The sequence below is a fragment of the Brassica oleracea genome, chromosome C3 (genome assembly GCF_000695525.1).
Source record: "Brassica oleracea var. oleracea cultivar TO1000 chromosome C3, BOL, whole genome shotgun sequence".
NCBI lineage: Eukaryota > Viridiplantae > Streptophyta > Magnoliopsida > Brassicales > Brassicaceae > Brassica > Brassica oleracea.
Window position 1 is genome coordinate 60,064,946 of NC_027750.1, and position 14,401 is coordinate 60,079,346.

Here is a 14,401-nt window from a genome sequence, read left to right on the forward strand (position 1 = left end):
TCCTAAACAACACCATTGCAACCAAATTTAATTTAAGAAATATCACATTGTAATAAAGCAATTCATAGTTGTGTGTAATAAAAAGAGAAAATCAAATCAAAACACCACCAGAGCTCGAATCATCATCGCTGGAGCTGGAGTCATCATCGCCGGAGCTCGAATCATCATCATCGGAGCTCGAATCATGCATCATCACCGAAACTCTTTATGTTTTCTAGGGGAAAAGTCACAAGAATCGCTTTCTTCTCACTTTTTTTCTCATTTTTTGAGGTAAAATAAGAAATGAAGAAAAACAATGCGGGTCCATGTAATCCCACATGATCCGTTTCGGCCCATCCCATAAAAGATCCAGCCCCGCAAAAATCCGTCCCGCGAGGCCCGCAAATTTGCGGACATAAAAAACCTCGTCCCAATACCGTACCGCGATAGTCATTTACGGGCCGGGTCCGCGGTCCAGATCCATGATCGCCACGGACATATGATATGAGGCTAAATCAGTATGGCCAACAGAATTTCGGTTAGTTACATAAACCAAACCAAACCAAACCAAACCAACAGGTTTAATCAAATTTGATTTCGTCAACTCTTTGTTTCTAAAACGCAATCCTTGAAACCTTTTCATCTCTTCGCTACTCTTCTCCTCCCAACAATGTCTCTCCTCCTCCGAACTCTCCCTCTCCCTCTCCGACCTTCCCCTTTCCTCTCAGCCACCGCCACCGCCAACGCCGCCTCTCTCTTCCTCTTACCCAAACTGAGAAACCCACTTCCCCGAACCCGAAGAACCTTCTCCAATTCCACCGCCGCAGCCACCTCCATCGACTCCGTAGTGAAACCGCCTCCTCCTCCTCTTCCTCCGTCGGTTCTCAGGTGGGTTTCTCGCACGGAGCTTTGCGGTGAGTTATCAGTCGAAGACGTTGGAAAAAGAGTCCACCTTTGCGGGTGGGTCGCCCTCCACCGAGTCCACGGAGGTCTCACTTTCCTTAACCTTAGAGATCACACAGGCATTGTCCAGGTCTTCTATCTCAACTAAAGTCTTCCACTTTGTATCAATAGAGATTAGAAAGTTTCTTCTTACCAATGCACTTAAGTTGTGTTCGATTCAAAGTTTTATAATTATTAGGTTAGGACGCTTCCGGATGAGTTCCCTGAGGCGCACGGGTTGATCAATGACATGAGGCTTGAGTACGTTGTTTCAGTGGAAGGTACTGTTCGTGCTAGACCAAATGAGTCCATCAACAAGAAAATGAAAACTGGAGTCATTGAGGTATATGCTTTCTCTTCTCTCATTCATGTTTATATATGTTTTGGTCTTTCTGAAAGTTAGTAGGTTGTTGCATTAGGTAGTTGCAGAGCATGTTGAAATATTGAATCCTGTGAGGTCAAAGCTTCCCTTCCTCGTTACTACTTCGGACGAGACAAAAGATTCGATTAAAGAAGATATTCGCTTAAGGTGATATATTAGCTATCTTTCATGGTTGGTCTTTTTTTTCTTTTTTTTTTGAAGCTCCAAGTGCTTAAATGATGCTTTTGGATTTTGTTTGTTTGTTGGTAGGTTTCGATGTCTTGATCTACGCCGTCAGCAGATGACGAATAATATTGTCCTTCGCCATAATGTGGTGAAGCTGATCAGGAGGTATCTAGAAGACATGCATGGGTTTATTGAGGTACTTCCTTCTCCATTCGAAAGAGAGTCTGCATAGTTCTTTTGGTCTTACCTAGTTTTATTTCATCTTGGTTTGTTGTTTGTGTTAGATTGAAACTCCAATACTCTCTAGATCAACTCCAGAAGGCGCTAGAGATTATTTGGTTGCCTCAAGAATTCAGGTGCATTTTACTTCTTTTCATCTTTCATTTATTGCCTTTAGAGAATGAAGAAGCTTTCATCATAGTTTATAGATCTGATTATATCAAATGTCTCTTTCGAAGTCAGGAACATTTTATGCTTTGCCACAAAGTCCTCAGCTCTTCAAACAGATGTTAATGGTCTCTGGGTTTGACAAGTATTACCAGATAGCAAGGTATGTATGTATATGATCTTTGGCTCTAAAGCATGGTCTAGAATAAGACTCCCTAGCATACGTGGCTCATCATGCAAATGATTTTTCTTTGGTACTTGTCAGATGTTTTAGAGATGAAGATCTAAGAGCTGATAGGCAACCTGAATTCACTCAGCTTGATATGGAAATGGCGTTCATGCCTATGGAGGACATGCTCAAGCTGAATGAGGATCTTATTCGTAAGGTTAGGGCTCCATTGAGCTATGTTGATGATGTTTTACGTCCTGTAATTCTGTTCCTCGTTTTCTTTGTGAATCTCTTCACTTTAATGATAGTTTGGTGAACTTCAGCACCTTTTTTATAATTATTATTTGAAACTTCTTGTACAGGTCTTTGCAGAGATCAAAGGTATACAGCTACCTGATCCATTCCCAAGACTGACGTATGCTGATGCAATGGATCGACATGGTTCAGATAGACCAGATACAAGATTTGATCTTGAGTTGAAAGACGTAATATTATCTTTGCATCATGGTTATTTAGCTAACTGTTACAAAGAAGTACATAAATATCTCTGCCTGCTTTTGTTTCCTGCAAGGACATAATTGCTTATACTGGTTTTTAGCTTGACTTAGGTAGTGCGTCAGAGAGCTATTTTCCATATTTTGTACAGAAGCATTGAAGTCTATTTTAATGTTTAAACTCCAAGTTCCTGAAATTGCAGGTGTCAAATGCTTTCACAGGATCGTCCTTCAGGGTTTTCACGGAGACCCTTGAAAGCGGTGGAATCATTAAAGTGTTATGTGTGCCTTTGGGTGCTAAAAAATATTCAAACTCAGCTCTCAAAAAAGGAGATGTTTATAATGAAGCAATCAAATCTGGAGCAAAGGGTCTGCCTTTCTTGAAGGTCTTGGATAATGGTAAATACATATAATCATACCTAGTTGTTTCTCCCTGTCATTCTTGTATAGTGATAGTCATATATAACTATACTTTGTACATTCAGCTCTGATTAGAGCTAATCTTCTTATGCAGGCGAGGTCGAGGGAATTGCAGCATTAGTGTCTAGTTTAGACCCAGAGGGTAAAGCAAACATTGTGAGACAATGTCGAGCAAAGCCTGGTGATCTTATTTTATTTGGAGTGGGTCCTGTTACTTCTGTTAATAAAACCCTAGACAGGTTAAGACTCTTTGTCGCCCATGATATGGATTTAATTGACCATGTAAGTTCTTTAATTAGCCAGTGACTTCTTCTTTTTTTCCTCTTAATGATAGTTTATCAGATTAATGCCTTATCAATGTTTATTATATAGTCCAAGCACTCCATTCTGTGGGTAACAGACTTCCCAATGTTCGAGTGGAATGAACCAGAGCAGAGGCTTGAGGTCTGTCAGTTCATAATCTGATTTCTTCCATGAGATGAGATTAATGGCCAAATATGTTGTTTGCTTATATGAAATACCTTTTCTCTTCAGGCATTACATCATCCATTCACAGCTCCTAGGCCTGAAGATATGGATGACTTACCTTCTGCAAGAGCTCTCGCTTATGACATGGTCTACAATGGGGTCGAGGTAAATAAAACAGCTTGGCCATTTACTTTACTTTTTTATGGAACAATGGTTTGGGAGATTTTTTTGATACGCTGTCTTAATTTATAATAGATTGGCGGAGGAAGTTTAAGGATATATAAGCGGGATGTCCAAGAAAAGGTTTTGGAGATCATTGGCATCTCAGCTGAAGAAGTGAGACTCATTTTCTAAATTGACATCTACATGTAAGCCTTGTCTCATGTTTTTTTTTTTTCCTGCAAACAGGCTGAAGCGGAGTTTGGCTATCTTCTGGAGGCTCTTGACATGGGTGCTCCTCCTCATGGTATGTAAATTTACACAGCGTGTCCTTTCATGTGTCGGGATATTTAACGTACACCATAATCAACCCGTCGACAACTTTCTGCCTTGGATCTTTAAGGAAAAATGGGATTAAATTTGTCTGACACTTTGTTCAATAACTTGATGGCACTCTTCTGATGATGATGTTGCTGAAGAAGATTATTCAAGCATGGTTGATGAAGCATTAGTATTTGATATATTATTTCAGGTGGAATTGCTTATGGATTGGATAGGATAGTGATGATGCTGGGAGGTGCGAGTTCCATAAGGGATGTAATAGCTTTCCCAAAGACAACCACAGCGCAATGTGCCTTAACCAGAACTCCCTCTGAAGTCGATCCAAAGCAGCTCCAAGATCTCTCCATCCGCACCAAATAATAGCTCTGAGAAGATGATCAAGTAGAGATGTGGTAATAATAGTATATCGGAGGCAAAGCTCTTGTCCACATCTTCTATATATCCTTAACACCATTGGTTATTGATTTTACAGAAATTTGTATGGATATTACTTTTTGGAACGATATTTGGAGAGTTCCCACTTGAACATGAAAGATAAAAAATTACCCACAATAATTTTTTTGAGTTGCTGATATTCATGTCTTCCTACAGGTGGAGAGAGAGGGAAAACAGACTGAGCTTCGATAAATCTAGAGAGAGAGTTTATATAATAAGGGAACAAAGAGGGCAAACTTTGGAGGAAGGAGAGAGTGCAAAGGACATTGGTAAGGCCCAGATAGAAGAGGGTCAAGTTTTAAGGGAAAAGTGCATATTTCAATCTGAATTTTACCAGTTGTGCCTATTTTCTCCTGAAATTTGAAGTGGTGCGTATTCCATACCGAATTACAGAAAAAACTCCAAAATACTACATAAATTCTCAAAATTGTGCTTATATATATATATATATTAATCGTCAAATGTGACGTCGTTTTTGATAAATTCTGTAGAATGTAAAATTTAAAAATACTACATAAACTCTAAAAATCGTGTTTATATATATACTGACGAAAAAAATATTAGTCATCCGTTAATTTATCAAATAACGTCATTTTGGATAAATTCTGTAAAATTAAAAATTAATTTTCGGAAGGTTCAAACTCTCATATTGGTGGACAAGTAAGATTAGATTAACTACTAGATCAAAGTAAATTTCTTGTATAAATTTGTAAACAGTACCTAATATTTAATTTTTAGTTTAATCAAATAAATATTATCAAATTTTTAATGTTTCAGTTTTTTTAAAAAAAATATAATCATTTATGTTTTAATTTAACTTTAAAATCATTATTTTATAAATATAAACCAATTATTATTAATTTAAATATTTACTTTATAGTATTACTAAAAATTGCACTATATTGTAAAAATTTAGAATTTTGTGTTTGTTTGCCTTTAGATCAGAGGCAAAAGATGTTGTTTTTGATAAATTTTGATAAATTTAAAATTTGAAAATACTATGTAAACTTTCAAAATCGTGTTTATATATATATATTGACAATCAAAAATGTTAGTTATCCGTTAATTAACCAAAATGACGTCATTTTGGATAAATTTTGTAAAATTAAAAATTAATATGTAAACACGATTTTGAGAGCTTATGTAGTATTTTTAAGTCGTTAAAAAAATGTAGTATTTTTTAACTAAAAAATTACAGAATTTATCAAAAACTATGTCGTTTGATAAATTAATGGTTGAATAACACTTTGATGGCCAATTATATATAAACACGATTTTGAAAGTTCATATAGTATTTTTGAATTTTTGTTTAGTTCAGTATGAAATATAACACTACTGTAAAGTTCGTGAAAGAAAATGCATAACGCTTAAAGTTCATGTAGTATTTTTTGAGTTTTTATATAGTTCGGTATGGACACTATTACAAAGTTCGGGTATGAATAAGCATGATAGGTAAATTTCAGGTTGAAATAGATACTTTTCCCCGAGCGAAGACTATTCTACTCCCTCATTTTATTATTATTTATTGGGGAATTAATTTACAATTATTGACAACATTTTATATAAATATTTGCTGTAATCTTTTGAAATATCCTCAATTATCAGAACTCATTCTAAATTTGTAATCTTGAAACTGAAAATAATTTTGGGAAAAAAAACATGCCATCTTTTTGTTTGGAATGGTGAATCCTCCTATGTAGATGTAGTACGTAGATATTGTTCCTGGTTATAATAACACAACCTTGTATGTCTTGAAAAAAAGATTTATAACAAAAAAAAATTCCAAACAAAAAAATCTTTAGATGACAAAAACTCAAATTAAATAGAACTATGAAAGCATGATCACTGATAAAAGGCATATTTAAATATTTAATAAATATAATATTAATAAATAATAACGAATAATTATATTAAAATAAGTAGGTTAATTTTAAACTAAAAGAAAAGTTTGTACATTTACAGATTGGCAAATACTATAAGAGTTTCTAGCAAAATTTTAAAGAATCTAAATTAAAAACCGTTTTTCATTTTTCTCTTGCTTTTTTTTCCAGAAAATGTTAATTCCAAGAAATCCAATGAGAAACTTCCGTTATTAGTATCCTCAGATATTTCAAATTAATCTGATTAAGATGGTTTGTAAGAGAATGATTTCAGCAATGAAAACTTAATATGTGTATGAGTCATTCTTGAAGTGGTCAAAGTGGCCTAGACAATGGATCAAGACCACAACAGTAAGAAATAAATTTGTTGATTGAGCAGGTAGTACACATTTGATATATCGTCTTATTTGTGCCTTTTTTCTTTTTTTTTTTAGGGTCAACCTGCTCTCTTTTTTTTTAATAAAACATATGTTTTTTTTTTCTTATTCCAATTAATGAGACCAAACTTTTATTTTGGTTCAAAGATAGGAAAATTTCCTATAACTTACACAATTTCAAAACATAGGAGAATTACTCGATGTCCCGCACCTTGTGCAGACTAATATATATATACCTAGTAATTCTTAATTCTAATGTTTATTTTTAATAAAAATTATTAAATTAGATACAAATTTAGATTAATATTATAATTATAAAACTTCAATATTCATACTGGTAATCAATGTGTTAAATTACCTTCTTTTGTTTCATATTTTTATTTATGGGATGTGGATTTTGGATAAAAAAATCTATAGTATTAATCAAATTAGGAAACTTGGATTTGAAATTTAAAATTTATTTTATTTGTACTGAATGGATTATAATTAATTACAACCTCTAAAACGTTAACAAAATAACAATAGCCTAGGGGTGTTCAATCCGGTAAAACCAAACAATTTAAAACCGAACCAAAATAGAGTAAATAGTTTGGATTTAGTAGTATCAAATAAACCAAATAGTTATTTTGAAAACTCCAGTATATAGATACAGTTCAGTATATTAACCGATCCAACCGAATAAACCGAAGAAACCGATTAATTAAAATATATTAGTATACTTATATATAAATTTAAAATAATCTGTATTTTGAACAATATTTCTAATAAAATCATAGAAATTGGATATAATATTAGTCATTAAAACCATACACTAAATATAAGCTAAACATAATTATGATATTATCTGTAGATATTGTTAATATCAATTGTTAATATATATTTAATTAAATATTTTAAATATCATGATAATTATATATTAGAATTTTAAAAAATAATAGTATATATATAGGTAGAATAGGTTAATATTTATTAATTATCTTAAAATATTACGATAAAGTTATATATTAAAATAAAAAATTTAAATAATATTATTAATTAAACTGACGACTTATCCTAAAATCATGGAGAATATGACAAGTAAAAAAATTCACTAAGATCATGGAGAATACGTCAAGTAAGTAAATTCACTTCTCAAATAATAATATAGATTTATCATTGTGTCACGTTTTCAATTGCCTATAACTTACACAATTTCAAAACATAGGAGAATTTTAACTTTATCCTAAGTTAGTTGCCAATTTTCAAATTTACTTTTAAAAGATAGCTATTTTCATATATACCTTAAATCTGTGATTTAAAAAAATTAAAATAACTTTCCTACAACATTTATAAATATTAAATAATAATTTATAAAATATTTATAACAGTTAATAAACCCAATCACACCTTTAAATACTAAACCCTAAACACAAATGTTAGAGTATTTGATTAAAAAGAATTTTTGAGAAGTGGTAATCAGCGTGTTTTAATCAATTTCTCTCAAAGCATTGTGAAATGTACGCACGTTATCTATGGTTTTAGATGCGGAAAAGGTGATATATATGTTTTTTTTTTTAAATGAGGTGATATATATGTTCGTACAGCTGAAAGTGATGACTATCTAGGACAGCTAAGGGGGATGGAACAATATCTCTAAAATTATTAGTTTTGGCTGTGGATTATATATATTTTAAGAAAAAAACTTGTATTTTTGGTTCAAAGATCGATTTCTTCCATTAATCGCCTAGCTCACGATAACTAAGGTGATGAAATAATAGCTAGTTCAGTGTTTTAGCCAGAATTATGTATTTCTAGAAAAAAACAGCAAAAATGAAAACGGTACATATATCTATCTATAGTAGAAAACATATTACAGAGAAAATAAAAATTAAGCTAAACGTTTGGAAACGCTTTAAAAAGGATTCAACTAATGGTTTGGAAACGCTTTCATCAAAATGCAGCTAACGATTTAGAAATTCTTGGCATATTATCACAACTGAAAAAAAGGAGACTTGTACATACTACATAGCAAACAAAGCAAGTGCATGCCGTAGCATTGCAGTTTTCTTATTCCATTATAGAAACACACGCATAAATATGGTACAAAAGACGACGTACGGGACCAAACAAACCAATCATTATTAGCTTATATATAAACAACATAGAAACAAACAATACACACATAGACTTCGAAACATATTCGGGGATCATAGGTTATTTCCTTTTAGTAAGGCCACTGGCCAACAATGTTACCGGGAGGATCATAGTTGCAAGTAATATAGGTTCCTCCATCATTGATGCAGCTCACTTTTGCACATCCCAACTTAACCGAGTTTCTCCAAACAACCTGAGTATAGCTTAAGCAATTTGTTAACGGATCAGCACATGTGTTGGAATTATAATCGTAGTCAGATTTCTGGTTAACCCACGCTTCAACTGCTTCAGCGGCTGACATGCTACCACTATTCCAAGCGAGGTTCTCGCCATAGGGCCCTGGCTCGCCATTGGGCCCCTCCGAGTTTTTCAAAGCGCAGTCGCCTCTACGGTGGTTCGCATAGGTAGTGGCATAAAGAGCCACCCGAACGTCCCACGTTAAAGGACCCACCCCAACGTCAGCTCGTGCTTCGTTGTGAGCTGCCAAAAAGTCTTCTGGGCTGTCTTGGGATTTTATGGGAGCAATAAAAACGAGGAAAATAGTTGTGATTTTCATCTTTTTTGTTAGGTTTCGAGATGGGATAAAGATTTTCATCTTTTTTGTTTTGAACGTTTAGAGTTTTTAAGTTTTGGTGCTTCTTAAAAGTGAGGATTATAACCAAGTTATATAGTAGGTGGCAGGGAAACTTGTGAAACGTTCTTTACTTTCCGAAGCTATCACTTGTGAAATTTATATTGTTAAATAGTAGAAAAAAATAGTTAGAAAAGAATGCGTCTTCGGTCTAATATAGTTGGCCAGTTCATTAAGAATTATTTTTTTTACAACAGTTCATTAAGAATTATATTCCTAGAAATTTAATTTTCTCTTAAATTTGTTGTCTTAATTATTTGAAGTACGAGGATGACCTTATGAAACATTTTAATGACTTGTTGGTCGTATAAATATGTATGGAACAATATATATATGGAACACGTATAACTTGAGATGATTTTCTTGTGTGTTTGTGATTAATGCTTTTAGAAAGCTTACAATTTTACATGTATATAAATGATAGTTTATGGTCTAGTTTGTGTCAACTTTTCAATTGACTAGAAGTTATTCCAAACACTATGAACGGACGTACGCACGATATTTAGGGTTTTAGTCCATTTCTATGTGTTCCCCTATTTTTTTTTAAAAAAAATAGAGTAATTATAAAATAGAGATGTGTTTCTTTTTAATGTATTCTTTTATTTTTATCTCTAAAAATAAATATTTTTAAAAGTTTTTTTATTTTACAATAAGTTCCTTTTATTTATTGAAATTTGAAAATTAACCTTATGTACTTTAACTTTTGCCATTCTTTTCTAAAATTTTGATTTTTTTAAACTAATTTTTTAAAGACTATTATGTAAATAAAAGTGTGATTTTATTTTACAAAAAACTGTATTTCTCTACAAAATATTTGTTTTAGCTAAAACTATAAAAGTTTAAAAGTTGAGGAACAATTGTGAAAATGAAATAGTATGATTCTATAATAAAAGAATGTTATTTTTTTCTTTATATTTATAGAAAAATAGCAATTTAAAAAAAATAAATAAAGATGAGTTAAAACATATTATTATAACATACAAAAGTAAAAATAGCAATGAGTTGAAAATGCTTTTAGACGTGTAAAAAAATGGCATATTTTATAGAGATGACCCATAAATTTTAGGTACTATAAAAATTTATTTGGCCACCTTTTAAAAAAAACGCAAAAAAGATTAATCTAAATTGGACTCATGAAGAATCGAAACCGAACAAGGGTTTAAAAAACAATTTTAGTATTGTGCGAACAAAAACTAAGTTATTAGAGTGCCAGGCATGTGCTTCCTTGGTTTGGTCAAGAGGCCAGCTTCGTGTAGAGCTGATAGTGATGACTATATCGGACGGCTAAAGGGTGATGGAACACAATCTATAAAATTATTAGTTTCAACTGTGGATTACATATTTTAAGAAAACAATTTTTAAGAAAAAAAACTGACTTGTATTGTTTGGTTCAACGACCATTTCTTTCATTAATCGCCTAATTTTCTGATAGCTAAGGTGTGATGAAATAATATTCGGACAAATTTCGGTAACAACATAAAAAGGTTTTATGACAAAATATCACATAGTGAAAAATTACGAAATAGCAATCATTTAACAATAAAAGATTAAATTGCCCTAAACTTTAAATCATACTCTTACGTTCTTAACCTTTACTCCCTAAACACTAAATCTTTTTTTTTTTATCAACAAACACTAAATCCTAAATCATAACCACTAAACCATAAACTCAAATATATATATTATAATTTATTATTTATATATGGCAAGGGTTTCTAAACCTTTAGCCTAAATCACCAAATCAAGACGAGTGATTCAAAAGATAGAACCGATAACTAGGTGGAATCATCTGACGCACGGTTCAATCCCATTCGAACCGGATTGGGAGGAGTATTTCGGTTTATTTTGGTTTGGTAGAGAGAATTGTTGGAGTAAACCGGTTTCTGCTTTCCCTTCGGACCAAACCGAAGAAAGCCCTAGTTTTTATTTGTCTGAACCCAAAACACGTTCCTTTAGCCTCATCTCCTCCTGCAAATTTGTTCCTCTACTGAGCCAAGTGTGAAAGATGTCGTCGACTCATCAACTAACTTCTTCGATGATCTCTTCTTCCTCCTCCACTTTCTTAGCTCCTTCACTTCTCAATCTCAGGTGGGTCAACTTGTGTTTCTTCCCTCTCTGTTTGCTGCTTATGAACTCTCAGGAGGATAAAGATGAGGTTTTTTTTTTTTATTTGTGTGTGTGTGTGCTTTGTGGTGTAATGAATGAAGATGAGTTTGAACTAAATCTTATAGAAACCAATTGTTAGGTTGTAATAGTGAAGAAAATGATATTCAATTCACTGTTGTTTGGGCATTGAACAGTGTATAACGTTGTGATCATTTCTCTTGTGTGCTTCTCTCTAGTTTTGTGGTTTGCTTTATGCCTTTTGATCTCTTTTTCTGTTTTTGCTTTTGGCTTCAGAGCTCGAAATGCTTGCTTACCAATGGCGAAACGGGTCAATACCTGCAAATGCGTTGCTACCCCACAAGAGAAGATTGGTAACTCTTCTTGTTCTCATAACTCCATTTTCTTTCCTGTAGTGATAAGTAAGCTTAGTTAGTTATATAATGGTTTATTGACTCTTTTTATCTCTTGCTTCAAAATACTGTGTCTTACTTATTTTCTGTTTGGTAGAGTATAAGACAAATGTGTCACGGAATCAAAACATGTCAAAACTTCAGGCTGGATACTTATTCCCGGAGGTTTGTATCTGTTTATGTCTTTGTTTACTTAAGATCTTCTGATACTTGTTTTATCAAAATGAATTGTCTTTCATTCAGTATAACTTTTTCTCCATCTAAAACACAAGAATTGCTAGCTCTTGTGACAAATAAAATGTTGGTACCAATTACACATAAGTTTGCTTATGAAATAGCCATATATAAGGTAAACTATCTTCTCTGTATTTCTTTCTGTATGACTATCCTTTCGCTTGGAAAATGCAAACAGATTGCAAGAAGAAGGTCCGCACACTTGCTGAAATACCCAGATGCACAAATTATAAGTCTTGGAATAGGCGACACAACTGAGCCAATTCCAGAAGTCATCACTTCTGCTATGGCAAAGGTACCGCCTTCTTAACCCATCTTCATATACTTTTAACTGATTTTACCAATACTGTTCTAGTATGCACTGTGGTCCATCTTCACAAAAGATAATACATTTTCTATATTTTTCTAACAATGAAAACTTAATATAACTATCCTAGAGATTGATTCTGTCTTTTTCCTCTGTGACAGAAAGCTCATGAGTTGTCCACAATAGAGGGATACAGCGGTTATGGTGCTGAACAAGGTGCAAAGGTCAGTTCACCCTTTATTGCCACCTTATGCATTGTTTTATTATCATGTCATTTGCAATTTTAGTTTCACTACGTATTGTCTTGAACTACTGCCAAATCCAAGAGAAGTTTGATTTAAAACTCTTATAGCTTCATTTGTTTAAATTTTATATCCAAACTAAACCTTAACCTCACACTTTTGAACAGCCACTGAGATCTGCTCTTGCGAAAACATACTACAGTGGCCTTGGCATAGGGGAAGAAGACATTTTCGTTTCTGATGGTGCCAAATGTGACATCTCACGTCTTCAGGTTTGCTTAACTCATAACTGTTCATCCATAGCTGATATACAAAATCAGGAGAACTAAGCACCTGTTTCCTTACTCCCACTTGTTGCAGGTTATGTTTGGTTCCAATGTTACAGTTGCTGTTCAGGATCCTTCATATCCGGTAACTGAACATTTCTGAAACCAAACTGCAGTTGTAGTCTTGTCTATTTTTGGCTTCAGTATAACATTTTCAACCTTGCTTTTCTCATCTTCTATAGGCTTATGTCGACTCCAGTGTTATTATGGGTCAGACCGGACAATATAACACGGATGTGCAGAAGTATGGAAACATAGAGTACATGAGATGCACTCCAGAGAACGGCTTCTTCCCGGACTTATCCACTGTTGGCAGGACGGACATAATCTTCTTCTGTTCCCCAAATAACCCTACCGGTGCTGCCGCCACGAGGGAGCAACTGACTCAGTTAGTACAGTTTGCAAAGAAGAACGGATCAATCATCGTGTATGATTCAGCTTATGCAATGTACATGTCTGATGATAACCCACGCTCCATTTTCGAAATCCCTGGAGCAGAGGAGGTAAACAGAATGATTGATTACAATTTTCAAAAGGTACATTTTCTTAACAACCTTCTCCATTGTCCTTTACAGGTGGCTATGGAGACAGCTTCCTTCAGTAAGTATGCTGGTTTCACTGGAGTTAGACTTGGTTGGACCGTCATACCGAAACAGCTTCTCTATTCAGACGGCTTCCCTGTTGCGAAAGACTTCAACCGAATCGTCTGCACTTGTTTCAATGGTGCATCTAACATCTCTCAAGCTGGTGCTCTTGCTTGCCTCACACCAGAAGGACTTGAGGTTAGCTTTAGCTTAGCAAAAGATAGACTTCAAAACTTAACACAGTTCCCACAAGTAATAATACACTCAATATGATATTTTCGTCTTTATTAAACATTGCAGGCAATGCAGAAGGTGGTTGGGTTCTACAAAGAAAACACAAACATAATCATCGACACGTTCACTTCTCTTGGCTATGATGTGTATGGAGGGAAGAACGCGCCTTACGTTTGGGTCCACTTCCCAAACCAAAGCTCATGGGATGTGTTTGCTGAGATTCTGGAGAAGACTCATGTGGTTACAACTCCAGGGAGTGGGTTTGGGCCAGGAGGTGAAGGGTTCGTTCGTGTTAGCGCCTTTGGTCACAGAGAGAACATCTTGGAGGCATGTCGAAGATTCAAGCAGCTTTACAAATGAAAATTCTTGTAATCAACATTCATCATCATTATCCTCCTTAATGACTTGACTTGGATTGAAATAATGTCGTCTCCTCTGTTTTCTTGAATTGTTGTTGCAGCTAAGAAACTAAATGTTACACAATCATTGCAAGAACGTTAATGTGTCGAGTTTTGAGAACGTCCGAATAAAATCTAGTTATGTTTGGTCTGAAAAGGGTATTTTCGTAAATTGCGTTAGTTTAGAACCATGTGTC

The 14,401-nt window shown here is 33.9% G+C and overlaps 3 protein-coding genes across 5 annotated transcripts; 2 read left to right on the forward strand and 1 right to left on the reverse strand.

The window, feature by feature from the left end:
- The first annotated feature begins 611 nt into the window (after positions 1-611).
- On the forward strand, positions 612-4,807 carry LOC106328030 (aspartate--tRNA ligase, chloroplastic/mitochondrial). Of its 3 annotated transcripts, none has more exons than XR_001267544.1 (16): positions 650-1,012; positions 1,121-1,264; positions 1,341-1,450; positions 1,553-1,664; positions 1,753-1,824; positions 1,927-2,018; positions 2,121-2,241; positions 2,387-2,509; positions 2,722-2,917; positions 3,033-3,220; positions 3,311-3,382; positions 3,473-3,571; positions 3,662-3,742; positions 3,815-3,872; positions 4,098-4,319; positions 4,499-4,807. XR_001267544.1 is itself a non-coding variant. In XM_013766386.1 (16 exons), the coding sequence occupies exons 1-15, from the start codon at positions 650-652 to the stop codon at positions 4,265-4,267; spliced, it is 2,001 nt and encodes a 666-aa protein (XP_013621840.1). In that variant the 3' UTR covers positions 4,268-4,299; positions 4,499-4,806. The 3 variants fall into 3 exon arrangements, 2 of the variants coding, with proteins under 2 accessions (XP_013621841.1, XP_013621840.1); XM_013766386.1 differs by having other exon boundaries at positions 4,098-4,299; positions 4,499-4,806; XM_013766387.1 differs by lacking the exon at positions 4,499-4,807 and having other exon boundaries at positions 612-1,012; positions 4,098-4,440.
- Positions 4,808-8,700: 3,893 nt separating this feature from the next.
- On the reverse strand, positions 8,701-9,327 carry LOC106333906 (pathogenesis-related protein 1-like). Its single transcript, XM_013772292.1, has one exon. It carries the CDS (start codon positions 9,325-9,327, stop codon positions 8,803-8,805), a length of 525 nt encoding a protein of 174 aa, XP_013627746.1. The 3' UTR covers positions 8,701-8,802.
- Positions 9,328-11,249: 1,922 nt separating this feature from the next.
- Positions 11,250-14,325, forward strand: LOC106334809 (LL-diaminopimelate aminotransferase, chloroplastic). The gene is made up of 10 exons (XM_013773185.1): positions 11,250-11,451; positions 11,764-11,840; positions 11,977-12,044; positions 12,292-12,408; positions 12,582-12,644; positions 12,830-12,934; positions 13,023-13,073; positions 13,171-13,491; positions 13,564-13,770; positions 13,873-14,325. The coding sequence occupies exons 1-10, from the start codon at positions 11,369-11,371 to the stop codon at positions 14,164-14,166; spliced, it is 1,386 nt and encodes a 461-aa protein (XP_013628639.1). The 5' UTR covers positions 11,250-11,368; the 3' UTR covers positions 14,167-14,325.
- The last annotated feature ends 76 nt before the right edge of the window (positions 14,326-14,401 follow it).

Excerpts from the sequence above, each read along its gene's own strand:
- LOC106328030 (XM_013766387.1), top strand. The coding sequence starts at position 650 with ATGTCTCTCCTCCTCCGAACTCTCCCTCTCCCTCTCCGACCTTCCCCT. Across the intron at positions 1,825-1,926 it reads TGGTTGCCTCAAGAATTCAG|TCAGGAACATTTTATGCTTT; the intron begins GTGCATTTTACT and ends TCTCTTTCGAAG. Across the intron at positions 3,873-4,097 it reads CATGGGTGCTCCTCCTCATG|GTGGAATTGCTTATGGATTG; the intron begins GTATGTAAATTT and ends ATATTATTTCAG.
- LOC106333906 (XM_013772292.1), bottom strand. The coding sequence starts at position 9,327 with ATGAAAATCTTTATCCCATCTCGAAACCTAACAAAAAAGATGAAAATC.
- LOC106334809 (XM_013773185.1), top strand. The coding sequence starts at position 11,369 with ATGTCGTCGACTCATCAACTAACTTCTTCGATGATCTCTTCTTCCTCC. Across the intron at positions 13,074-13,170 it reads TTCAGGATCCTTCATATCCG|GCTTATGTCGACTCCAGTGT; the intron begins GTAACTGAACAT and ends CATCTTCTATAG. Across the intron at positions 13,771-13,872 it reads TCACACCAGAAGGACTTGAG|GCAATGCAGAAGGTGGTTGG; the intron begins GTTAGCTTTAGC and ends TAAACATTGCAG.